Here is a 25,611-nt window from a genome sequence, read left to right as displayed (position 1 = left end):
ATAGTCACACCTGTTGCATAATCATGCTGTTCCTGTCCAGGTATTTCAGCAGAGGTGATTCAGTGGATTTAAATGGAGCATGATGAGTCTGCTATTATGATGTTACCACAGTTTTCTTATTCCATCCGGCAGCATTCTTCTGTCAGTTTCTTCCCCTGCTGCTGTTGCTTTGCAGCTTTTTCATATAAATCTGAACCCTGTTGCGCAACCTTACCAGTCCCATGTTGTGCAGACGGTATCCAGTGACTAAGAGTTGAATTTGAGCATACGAGGGAGCCCAGATAAAGCCAAATTCCACGTGTGATGTCCTAATATGGATTGTTGTGCTGATGTCTTGGATCAGCGATTAAACTAGGACTGTTTGCCTATTTGAGCTTTCACGTCCAAATCTGATGCATTTCTTTTTCAGAGCCTGGAGCCAAAAAAAAGAAACCATATCCATGGAAAATTACCCAGAGTTCTGCTTGCTGACATAATTTGGCCCGCTCTTGTGTAGGCTTTGTTGGCGGCATTTTTGCTATAGCTTGACCGCCATGAAAAGATTTTCAGATTGCAATTTGATTGTTGAAGTAAACGCTTTTATCTTGGAACCTCGGTGCTGTGAGCAAAAGCTCTCTCCCTCAAACAACAAATGCATTAACCAGAGGAAATTAAAATAATCACCTGCCTACACGTCTTTAACCAGGTTTCCAATTTAAATTTTATTTTTAAAGACCAATTTACATCTATTAAAACCCATTTTCCTCGCATGGAACACAGACTCCAAACACGCTGTATAATCCTCCTGTTGGCAAAGTTCAAATTGAATTTTGCTCAATAGGTTTCACTAAATCCAAATACGAATGAGAAAGTTGAACAAAAATATGCATGAAAGTGGACACAGGAGGTGAATGAGTTACCAGTGGGATGGTTATTTTTAAGATATTGTAATTGTTCTTTTAACATCAAGAGGAAAAGGTTGAGAAAAGCCAGTCTTTAGTTGGTTAGGGACTGAATTTTAGTGAGTATTCAAATCAGAAGCCAGGATGAACATCTTTTATAACAAGTTTAATGCATTTTTTTCCACATTTCACTTTTCTCATAAAAGGATCTTTTGATCATTTTTGAAGTGTGCTGTTTCAGCGAGTACATATGTGTGTTTTTCATAGATATACAGTGTTTGTGTTAGTGACCTGGTGACTGATCTCTTCATGCAGGAAGTGAAGGAAATGGTGTCGCGTCATAAGAAGTTATTGTTTTCTTATCTCTAAATACATCTTTTTTGTGTTCCTTCTGTAGTTCTGCCTTGCAGTGTCTTTACTCGTTATACAAGTTATTTCTTTCCATTACACGGAAACTGTTTCTGCAACTTAAACCAGCCTGACTGCCAACTGCTGAACTGAACTGGCTTTCTGCATCTCAAACAGGGACGTCCCCTTCTGTACTGACAGACACTGATAGGCTTTGAAGCGATACCAAAAGCAGGAGCTGCTGAGGTGTATGTTTCTGTGTATGATGATCAATAACTGGTGTCAAGCTCACACAAAGTGAAATTCAGGTTCAATCGTAGTCCTTTAAGAAGCAAGTCAAGCAATTTTTGAATACTGAATATGTTTGCGTAACTTTATCAAAAAAGTGAATTCATGTGTGTTGGGTTGCAAAAACAAAGGCAGCGCAATAACATTTCTGCAGCTCTATTTGTTGTATCATTGATGTGAATTTCTGATATTGCTGATATTTCAACATGGCCCAGTTTGTTTCTGATGTGGAAATATGTAAGTCCTAGTTTTTCAGGGGGAAAAAAACAAAAGAGCAATTATTGTACCTCAGGGCTGCAGAAAAGCTTTATAAACCAACCACTTCTTTGTATTTATACTGAATGATGCATTGTATTCGAACTTGTGAGCGAACCCCCTTTGAAACGGGCACATTTGGTGCTTGTCGAATCACATGGGGATTTATGAGATTGGTTTCTTTATGCTGTGGTGTGCCCGCAGCAAGGTCGAGTAGGAAATTTTAAAGACCCCAGACAGTGAGTGCATTCATGGAAGATTAACTGCTGAATGATACAGAAGAACCTGAAATATAATTATTAACGAAGACCGACTGTCTCATTAAGCCAACCGACTTCCAGAGTAACCGTATGATTATGTGTCATTGTTCATGTTTAAATGACCATTTGTCTGTTTTGTGGTGCAGGAGCAGCTCAGAGAGACGTAAGGAGAAGTCTCGCGATGCAGCGCGCTGCAGGCGCAGCAAAGAGACGGAGGTGTTCTACGAGCTGGCCCACCAGCTGCCTTTATCCCACAGCGTCAGCGCTCACCTGGACAAGGCATCCATCATGAGGCTCGCTATCAGCTTCCTCCGTACACGCAAGCTGCTCGCCATAAGTACGAACGCTACACCACAGGCAGATACACACAGACTCACACAAATATGCACATGGGTGACAAACTAAAGGGAGAAATTGAGACTCCTGACTTGGTTTCAGTTATGAACATAGTCATAGGCATATGCATGTCCATAGCATGTCTTTTATCCTCCTCTCACCCCAACCGGTCGCTGCAGATGGCCCCGCCCCTCCCTGAACCTGGTTCTGCTGGAGGTTTCTTCCTGTTAAAAGCAAGTTTTTCCTTCCCACTGTCGCCAAAGTGCTTGTTCATTGTTGGAATTTTCTCTGTATGTATTATTGTAGGATCTACCTTACAATATAAAGCACCTTGAGGCAACTTTTGTTGCCACCAATGCTGTGATTGGTCTTTGCTGTCAAATATGTACGATTTTGGTCCTTCAGACAGGACTCCCTACCTCTAGGAGAACAGAATGAACTTGGGAGAATTGGCCATCCCTTCAGTAGAGTTCTTAGTGTGTCAATACCAAGGTGCTCTGAAGATGTGCTGTTCTTACAGCACATCAGCTCTTTACCAAGCCCATATTTATTTTTTTCCTTTAATTTTTCACACACCTCTAAATGCAAATCGGTGCAAGCTTCCGTGCAGTGAATCTTAATTCGTTACACAAAGGAGAAAAAATTCAAACGGCACACCACCTCCCTCCAGCAGCTTCTTTGACGTGTGATCACAGATTTGCGTCGGCACGTTCGTGTGTGTGTCTGTTGCTATGTCGAGTTGTCCAGTAAAGCAGGAAAGTATTTGCTGGCGTCTTTCTTTGCACTTCTCCTCCTTCCTCTCGTCTTAGTTAAAATTAGAAGTCGAGGAAGCTTAACAAAGAATCAGACCTATTGTTCTGGAATTCCTCCACTGCGTCCGTGTCTCGAAGTGAGATCAGAGAACCACAAAATTTAACAACCAACGTCAATTGTCAGCACTGCAGCTTGTTAAAAAATGTTTATTTTTCCTTAATAGAGCTAGAAAACTTGAGTTCACACAGGGGAGGAGGCGGTAAAGTGAGGTTTTAACCTTTGACACCTGTATGCTGGTAAACTTCCCCACGATATCTTTAAAGTCAAAGCTGTTTGTGTATAGATGAGCAATATTCATGTTGTCGCTGATTTAAATGACTGTCTTTGTTTTTGGTTTTTGTTTTATTGACTGTGTCATTATAACACACGGAGGAGAAAAAAAAATGTTGGCATGTAATTTAAATAATTCCCATCATTCACACTTTGTGAGCTGACCTGATTTATAATTTCTTTAAAACCATTTTTATAGCAATTAATAAAAGCTGTCAGCTCTACGACACCATAGTAATAAAACACAGGAAAGCACTGTGATTAATGCCATACCTTAGACTTATCTGTAAATCTTTAGACTGCCATTAGTCTATTCTTATGTAACTTTTGATTTTTCTATTTATTGCTCTTTATTTATGATTGACTACTTTCATTGTTCGCAGAGGAAATAGCCATGCATTCAACCAGTGCTTCCTTAAACAACAATGATGACTACTTCCCATTTCTTCTTTGTAGACTATCATTAATCAGAGCATTTATGTGTCGTTTCTTTATTCATTTAGCATCTCAAGTAGGATTTTAGCGCACAAATTACACAAATGAAATCGATGCTTGATAAAGATGTGGAATATGGGCTGCGTTTCCACTAAAAAAAGAACAATTAATCAGGGTGTTTTACAAAGATTAAAAAAAAAAAAAGCAATCCAGCAGCACATTCGTTGCGCGTTTGCCTGAGGTTAAAGGGTTAGTTAACCACAAAAAGAGATAAAAATGCAAATGGTTTCAGTTTCAAATTCCAAGATTTTGAGATATCCACCTGTAAAACATCTGCCTCTATCCAAACACAATGGTAGCTACTGAAACTTTCTCAAAGCACTCAAAAGCAGGGTTCAAAAGTCATTTGGGTGATACAACCAATTTAGGGTAATTAACATTTTCTGAAATTCCAGTAGCGGTTGTCAGACGTGCTCGCATAGATAAAGAAGTGTTAAAGGGGGGGAGTATGTATGAGATGTATGTAAAGGAGAGGTTAACAAGTGCGAACGAGAGGAGGAGGAGGAGGCGTGCACGGGGAGGAGCTGTAAAGGTAATGAGGGTAGGAAAGCAGCGGGTGAGAGAGGAGGAGAGCACAAGGAGATCCGTGAGATGCAGCTGCAGATACAGCATTATCAGGCCGGTCTGATTGCTCCGTGATGGAAGGAGAGATTGCGGAGGAAACGAAGAGCTCTGCCCATCGTTCGGCTGGTGCTGGCATTACCCCTGCTAGCCATAACAGCCGACTGCCTTGGCGCCAAACATGCTGGAATGCACCCTCACAAACACACAAACATACTGTATATGCACCCAAGAGCCGCTGTAGGGAACACCTCCCTTAAGTAACTTACGCTCAGTTGGGACCTGATGAACTTTGATGTACTGATTAGGAGATACCTCAAAGGATTCAGCTGTATTTTTGTCTTGACTTTGACTTAACTTGGATCAAAATACTGTGAAACATATGCGTTCCTAATTGCAGAGGTCCCAGCTGTGTTTGAAGTAGAGTCCTACATTTTGGGAAATATACTGATTTACTGCCCTTTGATCAGGCGGCCAAATATTTTGTTTTCATCTGTACGCCATTTGTTCTCTGGCAAATTGCAAGTTCCCTCAATTGAGTTCATAATATATTACTTTTTTTTAAAAACGTAAATTATTATGCTCAGCATTCCAGCAACCCTAACGATTGGATAAGGAGTAGAATAAAAAGCAGATTGACCAAAATAAGGGGAAAAATATAGAAATTTCCAAACAACTATTATAACAGATGTTTTCAGTAGAGTGCTTTTATATTAAGTTACTGCTTTAGTAACATGTGCATAAATGACAGACAACTCTCCAACTGCATATGGATTTTCTTTTTTTTTTCTATTCTTGGTTGCGTTCATTACTGAATATTTCTCATCTTTTCAGAACACAATTTGTGTGTCATGCATTTGTTTTGTTTTTTTTAATGGTACTTATCGAAATTGTGCCTTACTTTTAGATTTATGTCTAAATATTTGGTACTGGTTCCCTTCAGGCATTTACTGACCTAACAAAACTATTCTGACAGTTTAGGCTCTATCAACAAGAAAGAAAGAAAATATTTGTTTTTGTTCAGTTTCACGTTTTCTTCTCCTCGTTTTAAAATCAAATCCTAACCCCAAAAATAGATGCTCATTTGAGCCTCAGTCCCTGAAGCCCACATCGGGTAGGTGACATTGTCAAGGTTTTCTCTTGTGGCGTCCTAATGTGTAGCACACCCTGAATACTATCTCTTTTGTTTGGCATGTGAAAGCATGCACCAGATATTCTGTCTTTACAAACGTGATGAACAGGAAAATGGTGGAAAAAGGATTCCCACTATGACAGTCACATAATGTTCTGAGTTCATATTATGAGAAACTCATTTTGCCTCACTGCTCTGTCCCTTCATTCTGTCCAGTATGACCGGACAAATGTCAGAAAATAGAGGGGAAATGATTCTCTTAGCAGCAGCTGTCCCTATCAAACGCTCTGTTCTGCTCCCCATTATTCTGAAACGAGGGCAGTTACGCAACCAAAGAACAGCACAGAGAAGAAAAGTGCAACTCAGTCCAAATGACTGGTAATCACAGCTTAGTATTTAGGCCAAAGGTGGCGCTGGTCTTTGGATAGAGCCTTGAGAGTCTCCCCAGCTCCCTGGGGCCCATGTGAAAGCTCCGGGTCCTCTAGGGGCTAATGCTATCTGGGCCCAGCTCCAAACTCGAGCCCCAGGCCTTGTTGGAAGCCTTGAGAGTTGCTCTCTCTTATCTCAGGGAAACACACTAGAGGAATTGCAAGCTTCCCACCCTCCACCCCCATCAACTACTGGGCTTTGTTCAGCGTGAAGCCAGCGTCTGCAAACACATACGCCTCTTGAGTTGGGGCCAGCTCGAGGCTAGAGGTGTTTTTTCTATCAATTAGCTGAAACAAGACACTGTTGACAGACTGGAGTCACTGTGTGTAAATGTTTGGATACTGCGCTGAGTGTATTTGAGCATAATTGCAAGTTATGTCCTAAAAGCGGGCACCGCTTGAGCAGTTTGCGAGCAGTTTGTCAGGGTCGAGCATCAGGGGTGGCCGGAGATGCAGGAAGAAGCTACAGTGGTTTGTTTTGTCCCCGAGCCAAAGCTTCAAGAGGGAAAACAAGCCTGATGCGTGCACACAAACACACACAGATTCACAATGATATCCATTTATAATCAGCACTGAATGAGAAACAATTTGTAAGCGTCTCCTGTTTGCTGCCTCTCCCTCCAGGCTGCAGCAGCAGCAGCAGCGACGGCGAGGACAACGGACAGATGGACAGCCTGTACCTAAAGTCTCTGGAGGGCTTCATCACCGTAGTAACATCAGATGGTGACATGATCTTCCTGTCCGAGAACATCAACAAATTCATGGGACTCACGCAGGTACACAGCCATTAAAGAACACTTAAATAAACAGACAAGTGCAGACACTTCTAAATGTGATCAGTTCCTGTTTATTTGCACGCAGTCATAGTTGATGCTATTTTTTGTTTTTGCGGGGGGGCGTCCACAGACACAGAATAAAGTGCTATATAAATACAGGTGAATTTGGCTTGTAGTTTAAAGTGCTTTGAGAGGTCATAAACATCACCAACATCTAACATCTTTGCACGTGACATGTGGATAGATTTTTTTTAATTTTCTTTAACTTCTCAAGAAGATTGGAAGAAAGACATTAACCCAGTCAGACAGGACGCAGATGTGGATGTTAACGGGTACTCAGGAGAGAGAGAGGGGTGTGTTTATGTGAAATGCCTGTTATGCCAGCAGTGTGTGTTCAGTCAAGACGGTGAGGTTCAACTATAAACACATTGTGCATTTTCTTTCCCCACCCTCTCTGGCACCAACTTAAACAGCAAATCGTAAAGGAGAAGTTTACTGTAAACGCTGAAACAAAAGCTCTGCTTTGCGACCCTACGCTGCCCTCAGCTTTCTGATTTCAGGCTTTCCTTGTGACCCATTTGCCTGAACTTTATGTCCCTTAAGTGGATTTTCTGGAAGAAAATCATTTGTGGTAGAAGATTTGTCCAAAAACTTAGTGGTCTTCCTTCACTCCTTACACCGTTGCAGTGGAACAGAAGGAGAACACATTTCACTTCTGGTTGGACACTTGTCTTTGATGTCCAAATTTTATTCTTTTAGTGTGTTCATTACATATTTTATATTATATGGGGCAAATATAAACTGCATAGAAAGTGCAGCTTGACTGGTTATCGGAGGATTACAATCACAAGCTGCTAAAGTTTTGTTTGTTTAGTGTTGAAGCATTCTGTGTTTCTGGAGGTGACACACTTTTGTGCATTTGTTCATTCATGGTGGCCGCCATTACTCACGCTCACTACCCCCTCTTCATCTATTTATCCCAAACAAAACTACTGGTGCTGGTGCCAGAAAAAGAAATATGCAGCATGTCTAACTGATGGAACAACTACTGTAAAATGTAGAGAAAACTGTAACAGAAAGGCAATTGTATATCTTTATTTAACATTCCTTATTTCAGGATTTTTATTTATTTGTTTGCTTTTTGTTTTTCAGGTGGAGCTTACTGGTCACAGCATCTTTGACTTCACCCACCCATGCGACCATGAGGAGATCAGAGAAAACCTCAGTCTGAAGACGACTGGTTAGTACACAGTCTCATACGCATTATCTTCTATCCACCTATGACAACTGTTACATTCACCTGATTATGGTTTACTGATTAAAAAAAAATATGCAGTCATTCTGACATGACAAGTGATCTTTTCATTCTCCTCCTTATCAGAAAATGCCCCCTGAAATAAAGTAGAGGAATGTCTGTGGAGTCTTATCTACTCAATAAAAGAATAAATTTGCTCAGCAATTCACAAGCTATGCTGCCCATTAGATAATAGGATATCCTGTGTACAAAGTTGATGTTTTGTCCCACCCACGTCACCATGAGGAGATCATAGAATGTATGTAACAGAAAACAACTCACTGGAGAGCATTAATACCACGCAAATTAAAAAAATAATTAAAAAAACAAATACACTTAAAAGATGCTCACAATACAAATAGTTAAGTCTTCGAAGAAGACAAGATTCCTAAGCTTTGATTCAGACTGGAAACATTTAAAGGTCACCTGTAATACTCATTACCAGCTTCATATTGTTAGTAAAGGAACAATTCGCCTTTCAGTTCACTCTGTCTGAAATCAGCTCCTCCTCATTTATGGTCACCCTCCGTATTGAGTCGGCTTTCATGACCATATTGGGAAATCTACTCACAATGACATCATACAGTAACAAGAGCAAAAGAAACTGTGTTAAACTGTGTATTATCTAAGCCCGAGAGTGTGCCTCATATTAATTGCCTGTACATACTCTGACTTCCTTATTTGAAATCGTGGCAGTGGTTCATTAGGTCCACTCACAGCATTTTGAGATTATGTAAGTGTGAAGTCATGCAGCCATGCTGGATAACTGGAGGCATAATCTAAGTAAACTTCCCCCAATCATGTGAGAGTTTGTATTTTAATTCTAGTTGTTTCTGATTTCAAATAAAAAAATTTTTTATGTAGTGCCAAATCACAACAACAGTCGCCTCAATTATAAAAGACAATAAACCAATCTTGTGTTAGTTTGCTGCTTTCTGGACATTTCTGTGGACAAGTAACACCGGTGTGACTTCTTTACTTCAGTATGTGTGGTCGCACTGGTGTTGCGTATCTGCAGCGTGACTCCAGTGAAATAAAATGTCATCAGCTGATGTTAACGCAAACAAACTCTGAGGCAGGATTTTGTGATTTTTATTTTATTTATTTATTTTTTTGTTGAGAATTCGAACTCTTTCCCCTGCATGTATATATAGAATATAAGCACACACAGAGTGTTGATAACGCTTATCAGCACTGGCCGCAAAACTTGCAAGTAGAACAATACTTTATATTTTATAGGCCTGTTTCTATTTAAATCTTTCACTCAGTCACTCACATATTAACGTACGTCAGTTGTTTTTGGCCTGAAGAGATGTTCGTCTGGTGTTTGTTTTGCTCAACCTTAGCTATACGGAGATAAAGACTTGTGAGTTTGGAGTTTGACACAAGAGACACTTAATTTCTTGGCTCTGAGGCATCGCTCCAAGGCTGAACTCTCACTTGTCATGTAACAGCTTGGCTTACTTTCCAGCTCCTGTCATGTGGGCCGAGAGATGTAATGACTGTGTTAACCTTGACTTTTTTTTTTAAAATGACATTAAGTCATAATAAGCATGTTTTCTTCTTCTTAATAGTGTGATTTTTTTTTTTTTTTTTTTTAATTGATTTTTTTTTAAATTTTCCTTTTATGCCCTTTATTCCCGGATACACATAATTAACAAAATCCCTTGTGCTGCCCAAAAACGTCTCACTGGTCCGGGCGTTGACTCGATTTGATGTCAGTGGCTAATTCCATCAGATAAATGCTCACTTTTTAGGATCTAAGGAATTTAAATTAACTTAAATGATTATTCAGGAGTTATTGAAATCCCTGCCCATTTTCTTCCTAAAAACCTTTGAACTTCCGAAAACTGAATGCACAGTTGCTGATATGCTTTTGCAGATACTTATGCAGACAGCTGTGAATAGACAGCTGTCCATATGGAAGATTCAAGCATGGTTGCTGTGTTGTAGTGTAGTGTGGGTGATGTCAACACTGACTTAAACACACCGTGCATACTTGCAGACATGTGCACTTTACCTTTGGTCTAATATAGCCTGGACAGGTTCTTCACTTCATGTACCTGTGGCTCAATATTGAGGCCAATGTAGATTAGTTAGAAGTGTTTGGCTGGCTTTGGTGCTAGGGGAAAGTTCAGGGGCCTGTAAATCCTATCATTCCTACAGGACGATAATATTCCACAGTACTGTCAGCTTGTTGTCAGCAGCTGTCTTATCTAGGAGTGACCAAAGTATTTAATGGACCCTCAGACATCTATATCCTCTGAGTTTACTTGAGGATGAAAAATCATTCTTCTGAAATTGTCAGGTGTTACACAGATTTACTATCTTCCACATGCTTTGTACAGCCTTGCAGCTCTTACTGTTACAGAGCCATTCAACTCTCCTGCTTTTACTTGTGGGACAGAAATGATCTATGCAAAACAATTCAAAACATGAACAGAGTGTGGTTATTAATATTCTATATCTGATGGGTCCACAAGGGGGGAAAAAACATGAGAACAAAAGTTCAAAGGTTATACAGAGATGAACCTATAAACAGATAAAGTAGAGTTGTAAAGGACATGTGCAAAGGAAAGCAGATAAGAGCTGCTACCGTGAGGAAGAGCAGACGAGGAAAGGCGCTGAGAGAGGAACAAGGCATTATGGGGTAGAGATAATGACCTTAGTATGTTACACACGCAGTGCAAAGCAGAGCCAGAAGTACACCCATACTACATGTTTTCTGTCTGTGAATCCACTTTCTACTCCATCCCTCTCTCCTGCACACACACAGGGTCACACTCGCTGTGCTGTGGTTGATAACTCTTATCAGCAGTGGCCACAAAGCACACCAGCAGAACAATACCTTCTGATTTATAGACCTTTTCTATTTAACGCACTTTCACTCCACACTCATTCACATCTGAACATGAACGTGCTTGTAAGTGTCGGGGAAACATTTATGTGGTGTTTGTTTTGCTCAAGTGTAACCATATGGAGTTAGAGACACACTTTTAAGCGTGGAGTTTGACAAAAGACACACTTCTCTTTGCTTTGTGGCTGCAGCTCCGGGGCTGAACTCTGACCTTATGATGTAACAACTTGGCCTATTTTTTCCAAGTCCTCTGTGACTAAGCTGGAAGGGAGATAAAGGGAGTGAACTTCCAGTTTATTATATTGCAAAAAAAAAACAAAAGACACTGAACTTTGTTTTAAATCTCCTCATACTTATAGGATCCATATATTATTATGCTTTAATGTCAAGCGAATTTTATATACTGTGCAAAAAGCTAAAAAGCTGTTCACAAGAGCAGGATCTGAATCATTTAAATGCTTATGTTTGCCCCTGCTCAGTGACATTGTATTATTGTATGATGATTCAGATGATGAATTCTGACACACTGTTTTTTTGTGTCTTCCAGGAAGTGGCTTTGGTAAAAAATGCAAAGAGCTGAGCACAGAGAGAGATTTCTTCATGAGGATGAAATGCACGGTGACCAACAGAGGACGCACTGTCAACCTCAAGTCAGCCAGCTGGAAGGTAACAACTGCTACATCTACAAAGCATCACATCTGCAGCAACTGCACACACAAAATGAGATTATTACATTGTGAATAGATTTAGCCACATATTGGACACAAGTAGGGTTTAGATTTTAGAACAGGGTTGGGGGAACTCCAGGCCTCAAGGGCCAGTGTCCTGCAGGTTTTAGATGTGTTCTTGATCTAACACAGCTGATTTAAATGGCTAAATTACCTCCTCAACATGTCTTGAAGTTCTCCAGAGGCCTGGTAATGAACTAATCATTTGATTCAGGTGTTGACCCAGCGTGAGATCTAAAACCTGCAGGACACTGGCCCTTGAGGCCTGGAGTTCCATCATCCAGAGCAATTCATGATGCTGGTAGGAGTCTAGAAGCCCATATTAAAAGTTTAATGTTATATCCTTAAATAGCAATTCCACAAGCAATCTTGTGCAGCAACACAAGTAGTGTAACAAATAGTGTAGAGAAATGCTTTCTCTGGGTTGTATAGCAGTAATGCAAAGCATTATTTTCAAAGGTAAGAAGTACTTTACCGTTTTTTGAAGAACCTATCGCAGCCCTGGCCATTAATATCGACTAATGTGGGGCCAAAAAAGACATGACCACTACAATAGGTGTCTGCGTCATGGTAAATATGAACACTCAGATAGGGAAAACTGTAATAATCGCGCTATGGCTGCATGTTATTCACCACAGGGGTAACTCTGACACTGTGTAAACTCCATTTACACTCCTGCTGCTCTTCCTCAGGTGCTTCACTGCACTGGACAACTGAGGATGTACAACAGCTGCCCTCCGCGAGTGCTGTGCGGCTTCAAAGAGCCTCCGCTCACATGCGCTGTCCTGATGTGCGAACCGATACCACACCCGTCCAACATCGACACGCCGCTGGACAGCAAGACCTTCCTGAGCAGACACAGCATGGACATGAAATTCACCTACTGTGACGAGAGGTAGGCAGAAACATATTTTTTAGATTTTGTATTAAATGATAATATATGCTTCGGTGAATATATTTTTATGCACCTATATTTGGTTTGAACCTCAGCAGAGTTCAGTAGAGCAGCAGATTCACATTGCTGCCAATTAAAACACAACCATTAAAGTCTGACACACACACACACACACAGACACACACACACACACACACAGAATATTTGAGCGATTGCAGTGTGTTGACTTAGCAGGTAAGAAAATAGAAGTTGGTGATGAAACATAAATTAATAAGGCGCTGTCATGACGTTGTCAGAGCGTGCCAAGTGTTAATGACCCTGGATTAGATCGTGAACAAGCCTAAAGCTGAAACATTTTTAAAGCTGCCAAACAAAATGACATCTGACATTGTGTCAGTTATCATTCGTCACTTGTAGGTTAGCATGAAAAGCGGCTATCTTAAACCCAAAGAACCTCATAGTTTGCGCCCAGATATTTCTTTCCCACTGGCACGAGAAGGGAACACAACGCATTTTCAGATTGGTGTTACACAATCGCATGCACGCAAATCTGTAATCTTATCAAGCCTCTCATGCAAGAGAAATGTTCCTTTTGTGTATTGCATGCACAGGTCTGTGCGTGACCGCACTACAAACAAGAGCCCATTTTCTTTTTCACCCTTTTTAGTGCAATTTAATAGCCGCCTAAATCTTCTCTCCAATTACGCAAATGAGTTTATTGTAGGTGGGTCGACCCTCCTGGCTCAGCAGAGACTTACACTCATTAGAGGAGGGACGGAAAGTTTCTTCAGCTCATGCCTGGCAGTGTGAGAGATGGAGGAAACAAAGAAGGAGAGAGAGGGGGAAAGAACAGAGACTTATCACTTAGGAATAATTAGTTCTTCAAGAGGGGTAACAATCAGAAGTTTAACCTTCTAGTTTGCTTAAACTCTGCTTGACCTAAGAAGAACAATTATTTCCTCCCCTCAATATCCCTGTTGATTCTTTATAATTTACTAAGTACAGTAAGAAAGTCCATTTTATGATTAAATACCAGCTTTATAAATGACGTATGGCTATTGGCTATATTCTCAATTCTACAGTATAAGGAATACAAACACAAAAGGACACAAAGGGAAGTTCTAAAGTTATACAACTTGGATAATTTAGACGTGGACAACACTTCTGTGTGTACTATGTTACTTTTAAGTGTCAATCAGAAACGTCATGCAAGTAATCACTACTTATCACAGTGCATGTTGTAGATTTATCAGTAATACAGGGACATTGACCCAAATATTACACTAAATTAGATACAATTTGTGTATTGTTGATTCCTGCATTAATTAATTTTAGAGTTTTAATTCAAACATTTGTATAAAATCATTTGTATGCAGACGATAGCCCGCAGGGTAATGTGCTCCTCTGCTTTGGTCTTCCTGTCATTTGTTACTTTTATATCTGTAATAATGTAAAGTACACCGTGATACAAAATAACATAAAAATAACAGTGAAACGCTTGTACTTACTTAACATGGAGGAAATGAATGGAAGGAAAGAAAAGAAAGCAATCACCATCGTAATCATCATTGTTATAATTTGAAGCTATTTTAGTTGTGACCATGTTTTATTAATGCTTTTGTTTCGTCTCTTTCCCCACTCTGACTCTCCTCTCTGGCCTTAATGCATTTTTTCCTTTTTTCATGTGTCTCTTTTTTTTTTTTTTTTTTAAACCCATTGTGCCTATGTACTCCTCTTCCCTCCAGACATTCATCCCCTCCCTTTCCTCCCTTCCCTCCCTTTCCTCACTACATCTGTCAGCGTTATGCAATCTCACTCTGTCCCTCACACAATAAATCCACCGCATCATCATCATCCGCTGACTGTTCATCTCAATGAAACTTTGGCTTCACACCTCCAAAGCTATCCAAAGGGCAATATAGATGATGAAAACTGTATTTTAACTGATTTGACATCAAAAAATGTTGAGAGTGATGATCAGAGGTACAAATAGGATGAAACGGAGTGAAAGAGTACATTTATACCTACTGGAAATTTGAAACATTTTTTTATGCTGCAGTGTATCCTATCCCTAAACTCTGGAGTCTATCCTCATGCCAGAGTGAAAACATTTTGGTGGCAGTTGGAGTAAAATCACATTCCTAGCACTTTAATTTGGGTTAAGTACAACTTATCTTCATTCTCTGTCCCAGTTTACCCTCCCCGGTCTCCTTATCCTGATAAAACCTTGTTTTCAGGGGCCCATTTCCTGTTGTAGGTTTGGATCATGTTCTCACAGCACAGTTTGTTTGGAAGAGGCTCTGCTTTTGACCCTTAGCCTAATTGTTGGCTTCTCAGTGAAGTCAAAATTACACTTATTTATATACGTTATTAACTTGAGTTTATTTGCTGTCAAAACAGCCTGAAGCTAAGTATGTAATTATTTTCAGCACTCAAAAACGTCATTTAAATTAGTGCACCTGTAATCAGATTACAGTAATCCTGTTATTTATTCTCAAAACCTCTACTTACTGGCGAAAGAGTTGGAGAGAAATAAAAGGGAGTTTTATAAACGTGGTTATTGAAAGCCAGCAACAAAATCCTGATTAACAATGTGAACTTGTGATGAGAGACGAGAGATTAGCTGTTCCCAGAAGCACCGGGAGGTTGGAGACAGAACGAGCAATTCTTATTTTTGGAAATCTATCCACCTCTCAGTTTGATTTCCAAATGGTACATGATGTCTTTTTAAGTTCAGGATGAAGTGCAGGATTTGTGTTTTGAGTCGTACATGTGAGAAAAGTTCAAATAATAAGTAAAAGCCCGTGTCTTATTAGATGTCTGTGTCTGTGTTCCAGGGTAACAGAGTTGATGGGTTACACTCCCGAGGATCTGCTGGGTCGTTCCATCTACGACTTCTACCACGCCTTGGACTCAGACAGTGTCACCAAGAGTCATCAAAACTGTAAGTACACGCTCGGACCTTAAAAAAGACTTTGAACGCCTCAAACATCAAATATGAAGCAAAACAAGCCACGGTGATTCAGCTATGAACGCAATCCGCACGTGTAGTTTGCCTTTAGCTAAGATCTAAGCCTGCGTTTCCTCAGATTTTGCTCGTAGCAGTAAGCGATTGGTTCAAAAACCTGATGAAATATGGAGCAACTCTTAAACAATAATTAGAGCCTTTCTGCATGGTTGCTAGTATTGGCAGCCATCTTGAAATGGCACATTCGAGGCACTTAATAATAATAATAATGGATTGGATTTATATAGCGCTTCTCAAGGCACCCAAAGCGCTTTACAATGCCACTATTCATTCACTCTCGCATTCACACACTGGTGGAGGCAAGCTACGATTGTAGCCACAGCTGCCCTGGGGCAGACTGACAGAAGCGAGGCTGCCATATCGCCTCTGGCCAACACCAGTAGGTGGTAGGGTAAAGTGTCTTGCCCAAGGACACAACGACCAGGACAGAGAGCCTGGGGATCGAACCGGTGACCTTCCGGTTACAGATGCGCTTCCCAACCCCCTGAGCCACGGTCACCCAAACTTACTTTGAAGGATTCCCTAAATGAACTCTAATTTTAGTGATCAGGATGTAAAAACTGCATAATCACTAGCCAGATCAGCTAAACGCTTCAAACTTGTAGTCAGCTGGTAATACAGCCTAAAGTTTGAGTGACGATATTGGGGGTTTTTCTTGTCAGACATTTTTGTTTCATTAAATTTTATTTTTATTTTCTTTATTTATGTTTTAGGTAGACAAATACATTTATCCTTGTTTAGACATATGTGGATGTCTGTGTGTATGTAAAGAGCAGCAACATGGTATTAAGATGTCTGTTATTAAATTAGGTGCATCCACTGATGGCCTGATGAGGTTTGCACATCTGATGCCACAAACACAGTGGACAGGGGACCAGGTGGCCTCTATTACAATCTAATAAGTGTGTGTGTGTGTGTGTGTGTGTGTGTGTGCGCGTGCGAGCGCGCGCATGCGGACAAGGCTCTGAAGTGTCATGGCTATTCTCTTCACTGACAGTACTGTATCATTAGAGGCTTTGACAGTGCACGAGGGAAAGTGGTAATTTAGTTCCTTAAAACCACCCCTGCAACATAATGGCTGTGTGTGTCTGTGTGTACACAGCAAAAAATGCTCTTGTTACAAAGAGGATTATGCTTTTCTTTTTCTTTTTTTCCCTCCTGGCATATCTGGGCCAACACTAATCCTGATATTTTCTTTGAAAAGTAAAACTGTACTTTCCAAAAAGTTGATTCGCTACATCCAGATGACCAGAATCAACTTTCCTTACTTGGATGATTGAGTATGCATCAAGACACAAAACTGTACCTAATTTGATATTTTACTTTTCACAGAAAATAATATTTTCATCCAAAACTTTCATCATTTAAAAAGATGTCAAGCAGAAACTTAAAGAAGCAGTACAACCCAAATACTTCCCCCTGTAGCCTGTAGTGGTGTGTTTCAGTCTAGATTGTAATGGTGTGAGTTTCAGAGCTGTACAGGTCTTTGCTGCCTGTTTCATTAAACTAAAAGCACTCTCCCTGTCTTACCATGAAGTAAAAAATAAAATAAACCAACAACTTTTTCCACACTCAATTAGTCCAAAATCATAAAGCCAAATTGTGGTTTTACAATTTTCTCCATTCACTAGTCAGATAAAACATGCCGCTAGCTAACATTACCCTCAATAGAGACTGGATGACATTAATGCATACAGCCAAGCACGAGCCTCTCATCACAGTTGGGTCTTTCTCCACAATCATGCAGTTTATAGGTGTAGTTTAACTGAATGAAAATAGTTTATGGGGGAAACTGCTTACAATTAAAGATCGATTTATTTTGTGCAATTTTAAATGCAAATTTTTAAATTCTGTTTTTGATACTTCAATAACCATAAGAAGTATAGAATATGACTGTCATATTTTAGTATTAAAGAGAACATGGACAATATTTCCGAAAATGGTAATTCACACTGAAACGGTCTGGATGGATTAAAAAACACCGCAGGCCCAAAGTAATAATATCTAAAAGCATCTGGGGTAATAAGTGCATTCTTTTTAAATAAATAAAAAAAACAAAGTAACTCACATTCACAAAAGTCAAATTATTATGACTTTTTAAATCAAAGACTTACTTTGAAAGGTTGGCTCAAAAAACAAAAAAACAATAGGCTTAAAAAACAGACCCATTGTGCTTGAAACAGAAATATTTCAGCACATATTGGGATTGTTTGATACCAAGTTGTCTTTTGAAGTTTTGCACTTCCAAAGTTGACCTTTTAGACATGTTCTTTTGGTCTCGCTGCACTTTAATTTTGCATGTCAACAAAAACCAAAAAAGTGACTTGAAAGAGGATTGTAGTCCTCGGGTTTTTGTTTAGTGTGCTGCATGTGAATTTTTTTTCTTTTAGCCATGTTCTCTTTCCACTGATCTTAAGTCATCTGCATCCGCAGCCCTTAGCTGTCTGACATTTGCCAAGATAAAGGACTCTCTATCCATCTGAACGTCTCACAAACGCAGACGAGCCGCTCTCACGGCCAACGTGACCAGCCTGTCGATCAGCACATGCTAACAGTGTTCTCTGCTACATGCAGTGTTGTCCCCTCCAAGCTTTCTCAACAGTCTTACTTGCGCGCGCACGCACACACACACACACACACACAGGGAGTCACTGGCCTTATGTACGCTTTGTGACCATTCCTACGCCTTTCCCACGCCAGTGCTGAACTTTGGACTGTAGCCAGAACATTTCCTTCTCGAGTCAAAGTCAAACATCCCGCCTTGTCCCGCTTACAAATATTTGCTTGATTTTTAAAGGATTATGCAAATATTTAACAAATAATTAGCCAATCTGGACTTTAAACACCTAAATAAAAACAAAGTATAAAAATCCACCACATACAGTTGTGGTCAAGATTTTACAGGCACTCCAAATGGGCATGAATTTAATACTTTCTTTGATCTGTTCTCTTCCTAGAATAGATCTTTTAATAACCTTAAAAAGCAAAAATTGACTTTATTTGGATTTCCTCTAATACACACATGGTCAAAAGTACACATGCAAGCTCCAATATATACATAAACTCACATAAATCTTTTAATAAGTACTGAAGGTTTACACCGTCTTCTAATTTGACTGGCCTGAGGCTTATGAACTTTACTACTGATGTGACCTTTGATTGGAAAGTTGCAACACAGAAGATTAAACAGTCCATCTGTCACTGACATCGACAGACTGAAAAGAACTGTCAGTTTATTTTCTCTTTGGTTTTGTTTCCTCATCAGAAGATTACTCACTGGGTTATACAACAATGTGAACGCGTCACAATTTTACGCATGAACAACAAAAACTCAACAAGTACTCTCGGTGAGTAATTTCTGAGTAATAAGGAAGAACACTGATTACATTGGCCCTGTTTAAAGCAGTCCTGTACACTTGAGGACAGTAGCTGAAATCAAATTCAGCGCAGTTTTATTTAGTGCCAGTCAACAGTCATCTCATGGCATTTTAAATCGTTATGTAAAGACTCTAATAAAAATGACAACAAAAGGTGAACATGGAGAAATGACTTAATAAAACCCTGACCAGTAAAAGATGGAGACTTTTAAAACTAAAGACATGTAATGTTCCAGATCCTGACATTATTGTTTCAGTGTCATTCACTTTCGAGTCAAATCAGTGTGCCACTTTTGAAGAATAAAGGAAGTATGCTCACAGTTTCAGGAAAATTGTTTTATATCTGCTTTAAACTTGCAAGCAATAACGCCAATGTTATTCATAGCTTCTTTTTTGTTTCTTCTTCTCTTCCTTATGCAGTGTGTACCAAGGGTCAGGCAGTAAGCGGTCAGTATCGTATGCTGGCTAAGAATGGGGGTTACGTCTGGGTAGAAACCCAGGGAACTGTCATTTATAACAGCCGCAACTCTCAGCCGCAGTGCATCGTGTGCATCAACTATGTCCTCAGGTAAGAGTCTTCATTTTTAATCCAAGTTTCCCTCAATTAAATGCCATCTTTGCCTGGATTTAATCATAAAATATTCAGATTTCTATATCTCAAAGTTCAAATTTGCTGTGTTTTCTCCAATCCGTAGTGACATTGAGGAGAAGTCGATGATTTTGTCCCTGGGGCAGACGGAGTCCCTGTTCAAGCCACGACACATGAGCAGCTTCTTCAGTCCTGGAGTGGGCATGAGCGGAGAGCCTGGAGATGCCCTCTTCAGTAAATTCAAAGAGGAGCCGGAAGATCTCGCTCAGCTTGCTCCAACACCTGGAGACACGATCGTTTCCCTCGACTTCAGTCAGTATTTACTTCTGTAAAACTGTGTCTGTTATGGTCACAGTATTCTTCCACCTTACTTTGGCAAAAACAATATAGCAGAAACAACTTTTTAATACAGTTTCCTTTTGTCTTTTTTAAAAAATTGGCTCAAATTTGTGATTCTTTTTCGCAGGTCGTGTTCAGTTTGAAGAGCCCCAGCAGCCAGCATACTCCCAGGTGTCTGTTTCAGCCATGGCCCCTCCGGGACCACCGTCCTGGGCCAGTGAGAGCCACAAGTCTGCCTCCAATGCCTCTGGACCCCCAACTGCAGCTCCAGGGGACGTGGGTAAAATGGCCGGTGGTTCGTTCACTGTGCAGCAGAATCCTCCATCGGGCAGCGCCACTCCGAGCCTCAGCAGCTGCTCCACGGTGAGGACAGCGCGACAGGGCACGACTGAGAGCCAGTTTGTGAAATTGAAAAGAGTAATTAGTTAGTGAGCGAGTGACTGGTTGGTTACACTTGTTCCATGGTTTATTCTTTCAGTGTGCGATGAGGTCACTAAAACTGGGCAGAGTGTGTGAGAATAACGGGGGTGGTTATTTGGATGGAATAGGCTCGTAGCAGTGAATAGTGCCTTTGTCAAAACTCATCTCTCTTGTTTCTCTTATGTATTAGTCCTTTTTGTCTGTGTTTATCATTTTCTTTCTCTCCACTTCTCTCATTCAAATCTAATTTCTTCCTTTTGTTCATCCTTCCCTCTGTCCTTCACCTCTGCAGCCCAGCAGCCCAGATGATTACTACAGCTCAGTGGAGAGTGACCTGAGGGTGGAGCTCACAGAGAAGCTGTTTGCTCTGGACACAAAGGGAGACAGTTCTGCAAACACTGAGGTGTGTGTGTGTGTGTGTGTGTGACCAAAGTTGTGTAGAGTTAGTGAATTTTATGTTAACTCAGACAAACAAAGAAAAAAGCCTGAATTAACCAGCTCAACATATGTATTCTGTATCATTAGCTTTTTAATTTACTGCTATAGTGTCTTTGACCTTTTAGCTTATAAATCTGTGAGAAAAGCATCCAGGACATTTTCCATTTTATGTTAGTATTTCTTCAATTTAACGAGTACTGGATTAAACAAAACTATAAATCAGTGGTTTACATATTTGAGTGGCTGCTGATAAAATATTAGTGCTCACAATGATGTTTTTATTATTGAGTTCCTAATGTAATCATCATAATCCTGTTAGTCTAAACTGAGTGGCAGTTTATGAACACTGCAGCATTATCTCAGCCACAAATACTCACATGTCTAAAGCAATAATTTATAGTTTTCACCAAATGCTTAAAAGGATCTCTTTTCTTAAATATTTGTGTTGAAAAAACAAAACAAAAATTATTTCTGCTATCCAGAGGGACTTGAATGATTTGGACCTGGAGACTCTGGCTCCTTATATCCCTATGGATGGAGAGGACTTCCAGCTCAATCCCATTGTCACAGAGTCAGAGCCCCTGGAGGCAGCTCCAGCAGGATCCATGGGGAGCAACACCAGCCTGCCCCAAATTAACCAGACCACCCAGCAGAGTTTCAACAATGTGGCCAGCCTCTTACAGCCCCTGTCCACCTCCTCCCAATCCCCAGGCCACTACCAGCGTGCGACATCTTCATCCTGGGCTGGAGGGGAAAAGAGAGTCTCCAGCCAGGGGAATGCAGATCCCCATGGAAGGTCATACATGATGGGGCATCTGCACAATCCCCCATACCAGGCCCCGGCCAGCTCCCCGCTGTCCTCCATGGGTGGCAGTCAGAATCTGCAGTGGCCACCAGACCTGCTGTTGACTTACCAACAACAACCACGGCCCACCAAAGCCTGTCTGATGGACACGATGTTGGAAGAACGGCCATCCTGCAAGCAGAACATGCCACATGGCATGCAGAAACAGAGGTGACTTAACTATGAGTCTCTTATTTTAGTGCTCAAGGAAAATTTAACTTGATGCATATAACTGTGAAAATATAAGACTAAAAGGAATAAGGAATAAAAACCTTAACAACATGATTTAAATAAAAAAGGGTGTTGACCACCAAATTCTCTTTATTATTGCCGCAATTATTTAAGGGGTTTTAAGGGGTATTTATTATTTTCTTCTTTTTTTTGGGTTGTATGGAAGCCCCAAACGCAATTTCATTGTTCTTGACAATGACAATAAATAAATAAATACTAAAATACTATTAATAAAAAAAATTTTCATCCACTTTGTGTATGCAGGTCCATCGACAACTTTGTACAAGCTTACAGAGACATGAGTCCAGCCAGAGTGGCCATGGCCAACAGTATGAAGCGCTCCTTCAGCCAGATGGCTGTGGTGAGTTCCTCCGACTCCTACCGTACAGCAAAAGTTCCACTGCAACTTAAAGTATTCAGTGTAACATAGTGCATTATTTTGAGGCATTAGTGTTCCACGCAAGGTTGCATGTTAGTTTCCAAACCACGATTTAAATTCTTGAGTTTGATAGTTTGCCTAAAAAAATATCTGCATGCACAACCTGCTAATCAATTGAGTATGACTGTTTCAGGGTGAAAGCAAGCTGCCAGAGTTCATATGGAAGAAGATAAGGAGTGACAGTTGCATGGATCGTTCCCTCTGTGCAGGATCACTGGCAGGTATGCTTGTGCAGCAAATGGATGGAAACCATGTTTTATCATCTCTTCCACGCATCAGCTGCACCTTTTTAACCTCTCGCTCTCTCCTCTCAGAGTCGGAGATGGCGAGAATGATGCCAGGGAACATGGCTCCATGTCTCAACTCGCTGCAACAACACAGGAAGTCACTGTACGCAGGAAATGGTCGAAATGAAAAGGGCTTTCCCCAAAAGAGCTGTGACTACAGAGAGTATAACATGCTGCCTTCTAACAAGTGTGAGGGTGAGCTGGAATTACTAACATTTACAGATTTTAGTCAGCTAATATCACTGTGTGGACAGTTAAAGCACTCATTTAGTCTTCTGTTTAATTTAAAGTACTTTTACGTTGCAGAATATATGACTCGGCCATTAACATCTTGCTCTGACTAAATCTACTCATGTCAAGTGGTCTTCTAATTCAAATAAACAAGTAAATCACTGACACACAGGGATTTTCTTTATTTCTGTCATTTTCTAGGCATAGCCAGTCGTTTGCTGGGGCCTTCATTTGAACCCTCCTTTCTGCCGGAGTTGACCCGCTATGACTGCGAGGTCAATGTCCCGCTGCAGGGCAACCTGCACCTCCTCCAGGGCTGTGACCTGCTGAGAGCCCTGGACCAGGCCACCTAGAGCCCCAGATTCAAACACCGACATAAACCTGGACTTACTCCCTGCCCTGAGCCTCAACCTGCAGCACGAGACTTAAGCCTTTCTTTACCTTTGTACCTCTAGGCCTTCTATGAGCCCTAAAGCTCAGCTAACTATAGAGAATGGTATTAATGGCCACATCCTGCCTTATTTAGCCCCACACTCTTTTCCCCATCCCTTTTTAAGTTCTCTGTGTAGACCAAGCTGAGTTATCAGGGTCAAGCCACATGCACCCCTTTCCCTGCCAAGCTCTTGACTCATATCAGATGCAGGTTGACCACCATTGAGCCAAACATCAAATGACCCGCATGTATAACAAACGATCACTGGTCAAAAAAAAAGGTCAATGCTGCACATTTAATACATGACAATGGTCACACCATCACATTAATTAAGAGTTTTGACACTGGGATCTCACCGGGTTTGGTATAGATGCCAACAGGGTGGCAAAGCTATGTTTGAAAACACATCCTGAACTCGGGTCTCTGGTGTAAAGGGGTGTTAGTGGTGTGGAAGAAAACCTGCCTCAAAGGCCAGCTCTGCTCAAACATCTACAGCCACATCACCCTGACTACCAGCCGATTCCTGCTTAGGTTTAGCAAAGCGGGAATCTGTGAGCAGTGGGTCTCTGACCTACGTCCTGATATGGACTCTATGCAGCTCAGATCCCAGCCCTACTGCTCTTCTAGCTAAAGCATTTGGCTCAGAAGAGATGATATTATACTACCTACACATGAACAGAGACACGGTCTTCTTTCACATTTGCATGTTTTACCAGCAACTTGTAGACACAGCGCAGTTGAAGCTTCAAGCAAGAGTTGGGTATCATGAACTGTGGTAAATTGTAGCCATTTTAAAGATTTCTTAAGAATCCTTTACACTATTGTATTCTCATTACGGACACCCAAAGATGATTTCTTTTTAATCATAGTGGTGCAATATGCTGGACTGGAGTACTTTACAGTGCGGCCAGATGTAATGTTGTAACTTTGCGGTAATCTGTATTAATTTCATTTCCTCTATGCCCAAGACTTAAAATATACTCCAATTTAAGTATTATTTTAATCTTTAGAGAATTAAAGGTTGAAAGGCTATGACCAGAACCAGAACTGCCGAGCAGAATCGGAAGCAGTAAAAGTGATACCCAGCCTTGCTCAAGCCTTTTTCCACATATTCACATTCATCAGCCTGCCTCGTTTTGTCTGAATCCATCCCATAAATCACTGTAGCATATCTCTGCTGCTTTAGTAGATAAACTAGTAGCATTAGATCTGTATGTTTCAAATGACATATCATTATTGTAAATAGTCTTTTCTTCTTTTTCTGAATTGAGATATTGAAGCTTTTATGAAATTCCCCCAGTTTATTCAATCCAAACTGACCGGACACTTCACCACATTAACACTGCCTTTTTTTTTTCTTCTTTAGTTCTTACTCAACGTTCTACATTCTCTTATTTTCTCTGTCTCTCACTCTCTCTCTGACACTGTAATAAACATATTGCAATATATGTAATCTGAACATTTAAGATTTAACATCTTCATCTTAAATCTGTCTAAACACGCTTTCCTCACTTTAGTGTCTCAGTCAGGTGTGTAGCTTGTGTGGATACAGGGTTATTTTCTTATTGTGCAATTATTTCATTGAGCTAAAACTTAGATTGTCAGTAACAAAGCTAGACTTTATGTACATAATCAATAGCCTGCACAAAGGAATGTGACATGCACACACTGTAAGAGTTCATATGATTAAATGTTATTAGCTAACACACATTTTATGCAATACAGGAAACCATAAAGACCAGACCAGTGGTGTGCACAGACTATGAGGGGACCAGGGACTGTTTGAAAAAGGGGGACACCTTTGTGTGGTGGTGGGGGTGTTTTGGTTTCGTTATTGTCCTGCACCTGTACTTGGGGAAGCTTTAAGAAAAAGTTTGCATGATTTGCTGAATCCTGTCGTGCCACGGTTTTACATTTAGTTTGAGACACTTATTGGTTTGAATTATGTACAGTACACAACAAAACTGTTAGCAGACAAGCTGTACAATCAATGTAGGAAGCACAGCTTGAAAAAGAAATGTGGTTTGCAGAATGCTTAGAGAATGGTCAGGCGGTAAAGTATGTGAGATTTGTCACTGGTATGCTCTTTTAAGCCAACTGGAGAGCATTTGAGCCCAACACAGGGGGCACTTGGGCTAATCACAAGTGCCGTGGGAGGGATCAAAAGGGCACTTTAGCTGATCAGGTGGGCACTTGAGCTGTCTAGACGGGCAGCTGAGGGGTGTTTTTTGGGGGACCCAGTAGAGCCGAAATAGCGCTTAGCTTAAGCGGCTCTAGTAACCTCTGTTGCCCCTTGGTGTTTTATTAGGGCAAAAGATCATGATTGGATGTCGTCCCC

At 40.6% G+C, this 25,611-nt stretch overlaps 1 protein-coding gene across 1 annotated transcript in view; it reads left to right on the top strand.

Annotated features, from left to right (window-relative positions):
- The window catches only part of epas1b (endothelial PAS domain protein 1b), a 44,925-nt gene extending 20,284 nt beyond the window's left edge, over nucleotides 1–24,641 (top strand). The window contains exons 2-16 of the mRNA XM_026190710.2: nucleotides 2,179–2,369; nucleotides 6,692–6,843; nucleotides 7,996–8,083; nucleotides 11,542–11,660; nucleotides 12,415–12,617; nucleotides 15,455–15,561; nucleotides 19,443–19,590; nucleotides 19,718–19,923; nucleotides 20,078–20,313; nucleotides 20,663–20,773; nucleotides 21,291–21,823; nucleotides 22,148–22,244; nucleotides 22,456–22,543; nucleotides 22,637–22,804; nucleotides 23,042–24,641. Coding sequence (XP_026046495.2) covers nucleotides 2,179–2,369; nucleotides 6,692–6,843; nucleotides 7,996–8,083; nucleotides 11,542–11,660; nucleotides 12,415–12,617; nucleotides 15,455–15,561; nucleotides 19,443–19,590; nucleotides 19,718–19,923; nucleotides 20,078–20,313; nucleotides 20,663–20,773; nucleotides 21,291–21,823; nucleotides 22,148–22,244; nucleotides 22,456–22,543; nucleotides 22,637–22,804; nucleotides 23,042–23,193 — 2,599 coding nt within the window. The 3' untranslated portion in view covers nucleotides 23,194–24,641. The remainder of the gene's footprint in view (nucleotides 1–2,178; nucleotides 2,370–6,691; nucleotides 6,844–7,995; nucleotides 8,084–11,541; nucleotides 11,661–12,414; nucleotides 12,618–15,454; nucleotides 15,562–19,442; nucleotides 19,591–19,717; nucleotides 19,924–20,077; nucleotides 20,314–20,662; nucleotides 20,774–21,290; nucleotides 21,824–22,147; nucleotides 22,245–22,455; nucleotides 22,544–22,636; nucleotides 22,805–23,041) is intronic.
- The last annotated feature ends 970 nt before the right edge of the window (nucleotides 24,642–25,611 follow it).

This window comes from Astatotilapia calliptera, chromosome 13 (assembly GCF_964374335.1).
Source record: "Astatotilapia calliptera chromosome 13, fAstCal68.1, whole genome shotgun sequence".
Classification (NCBI taxonomy): Eukaryota; Metazoa; Chordata; class Actinopteri; order Cichliformes; family Cichlidae; genus Astatotilapia; species Astatotilapia calliptera.
The sequence above is the reverse complement of the archived record's forward strand: the minus strand, read 5'-3'. Positions and strand labels throughout refer to the sequence as shown.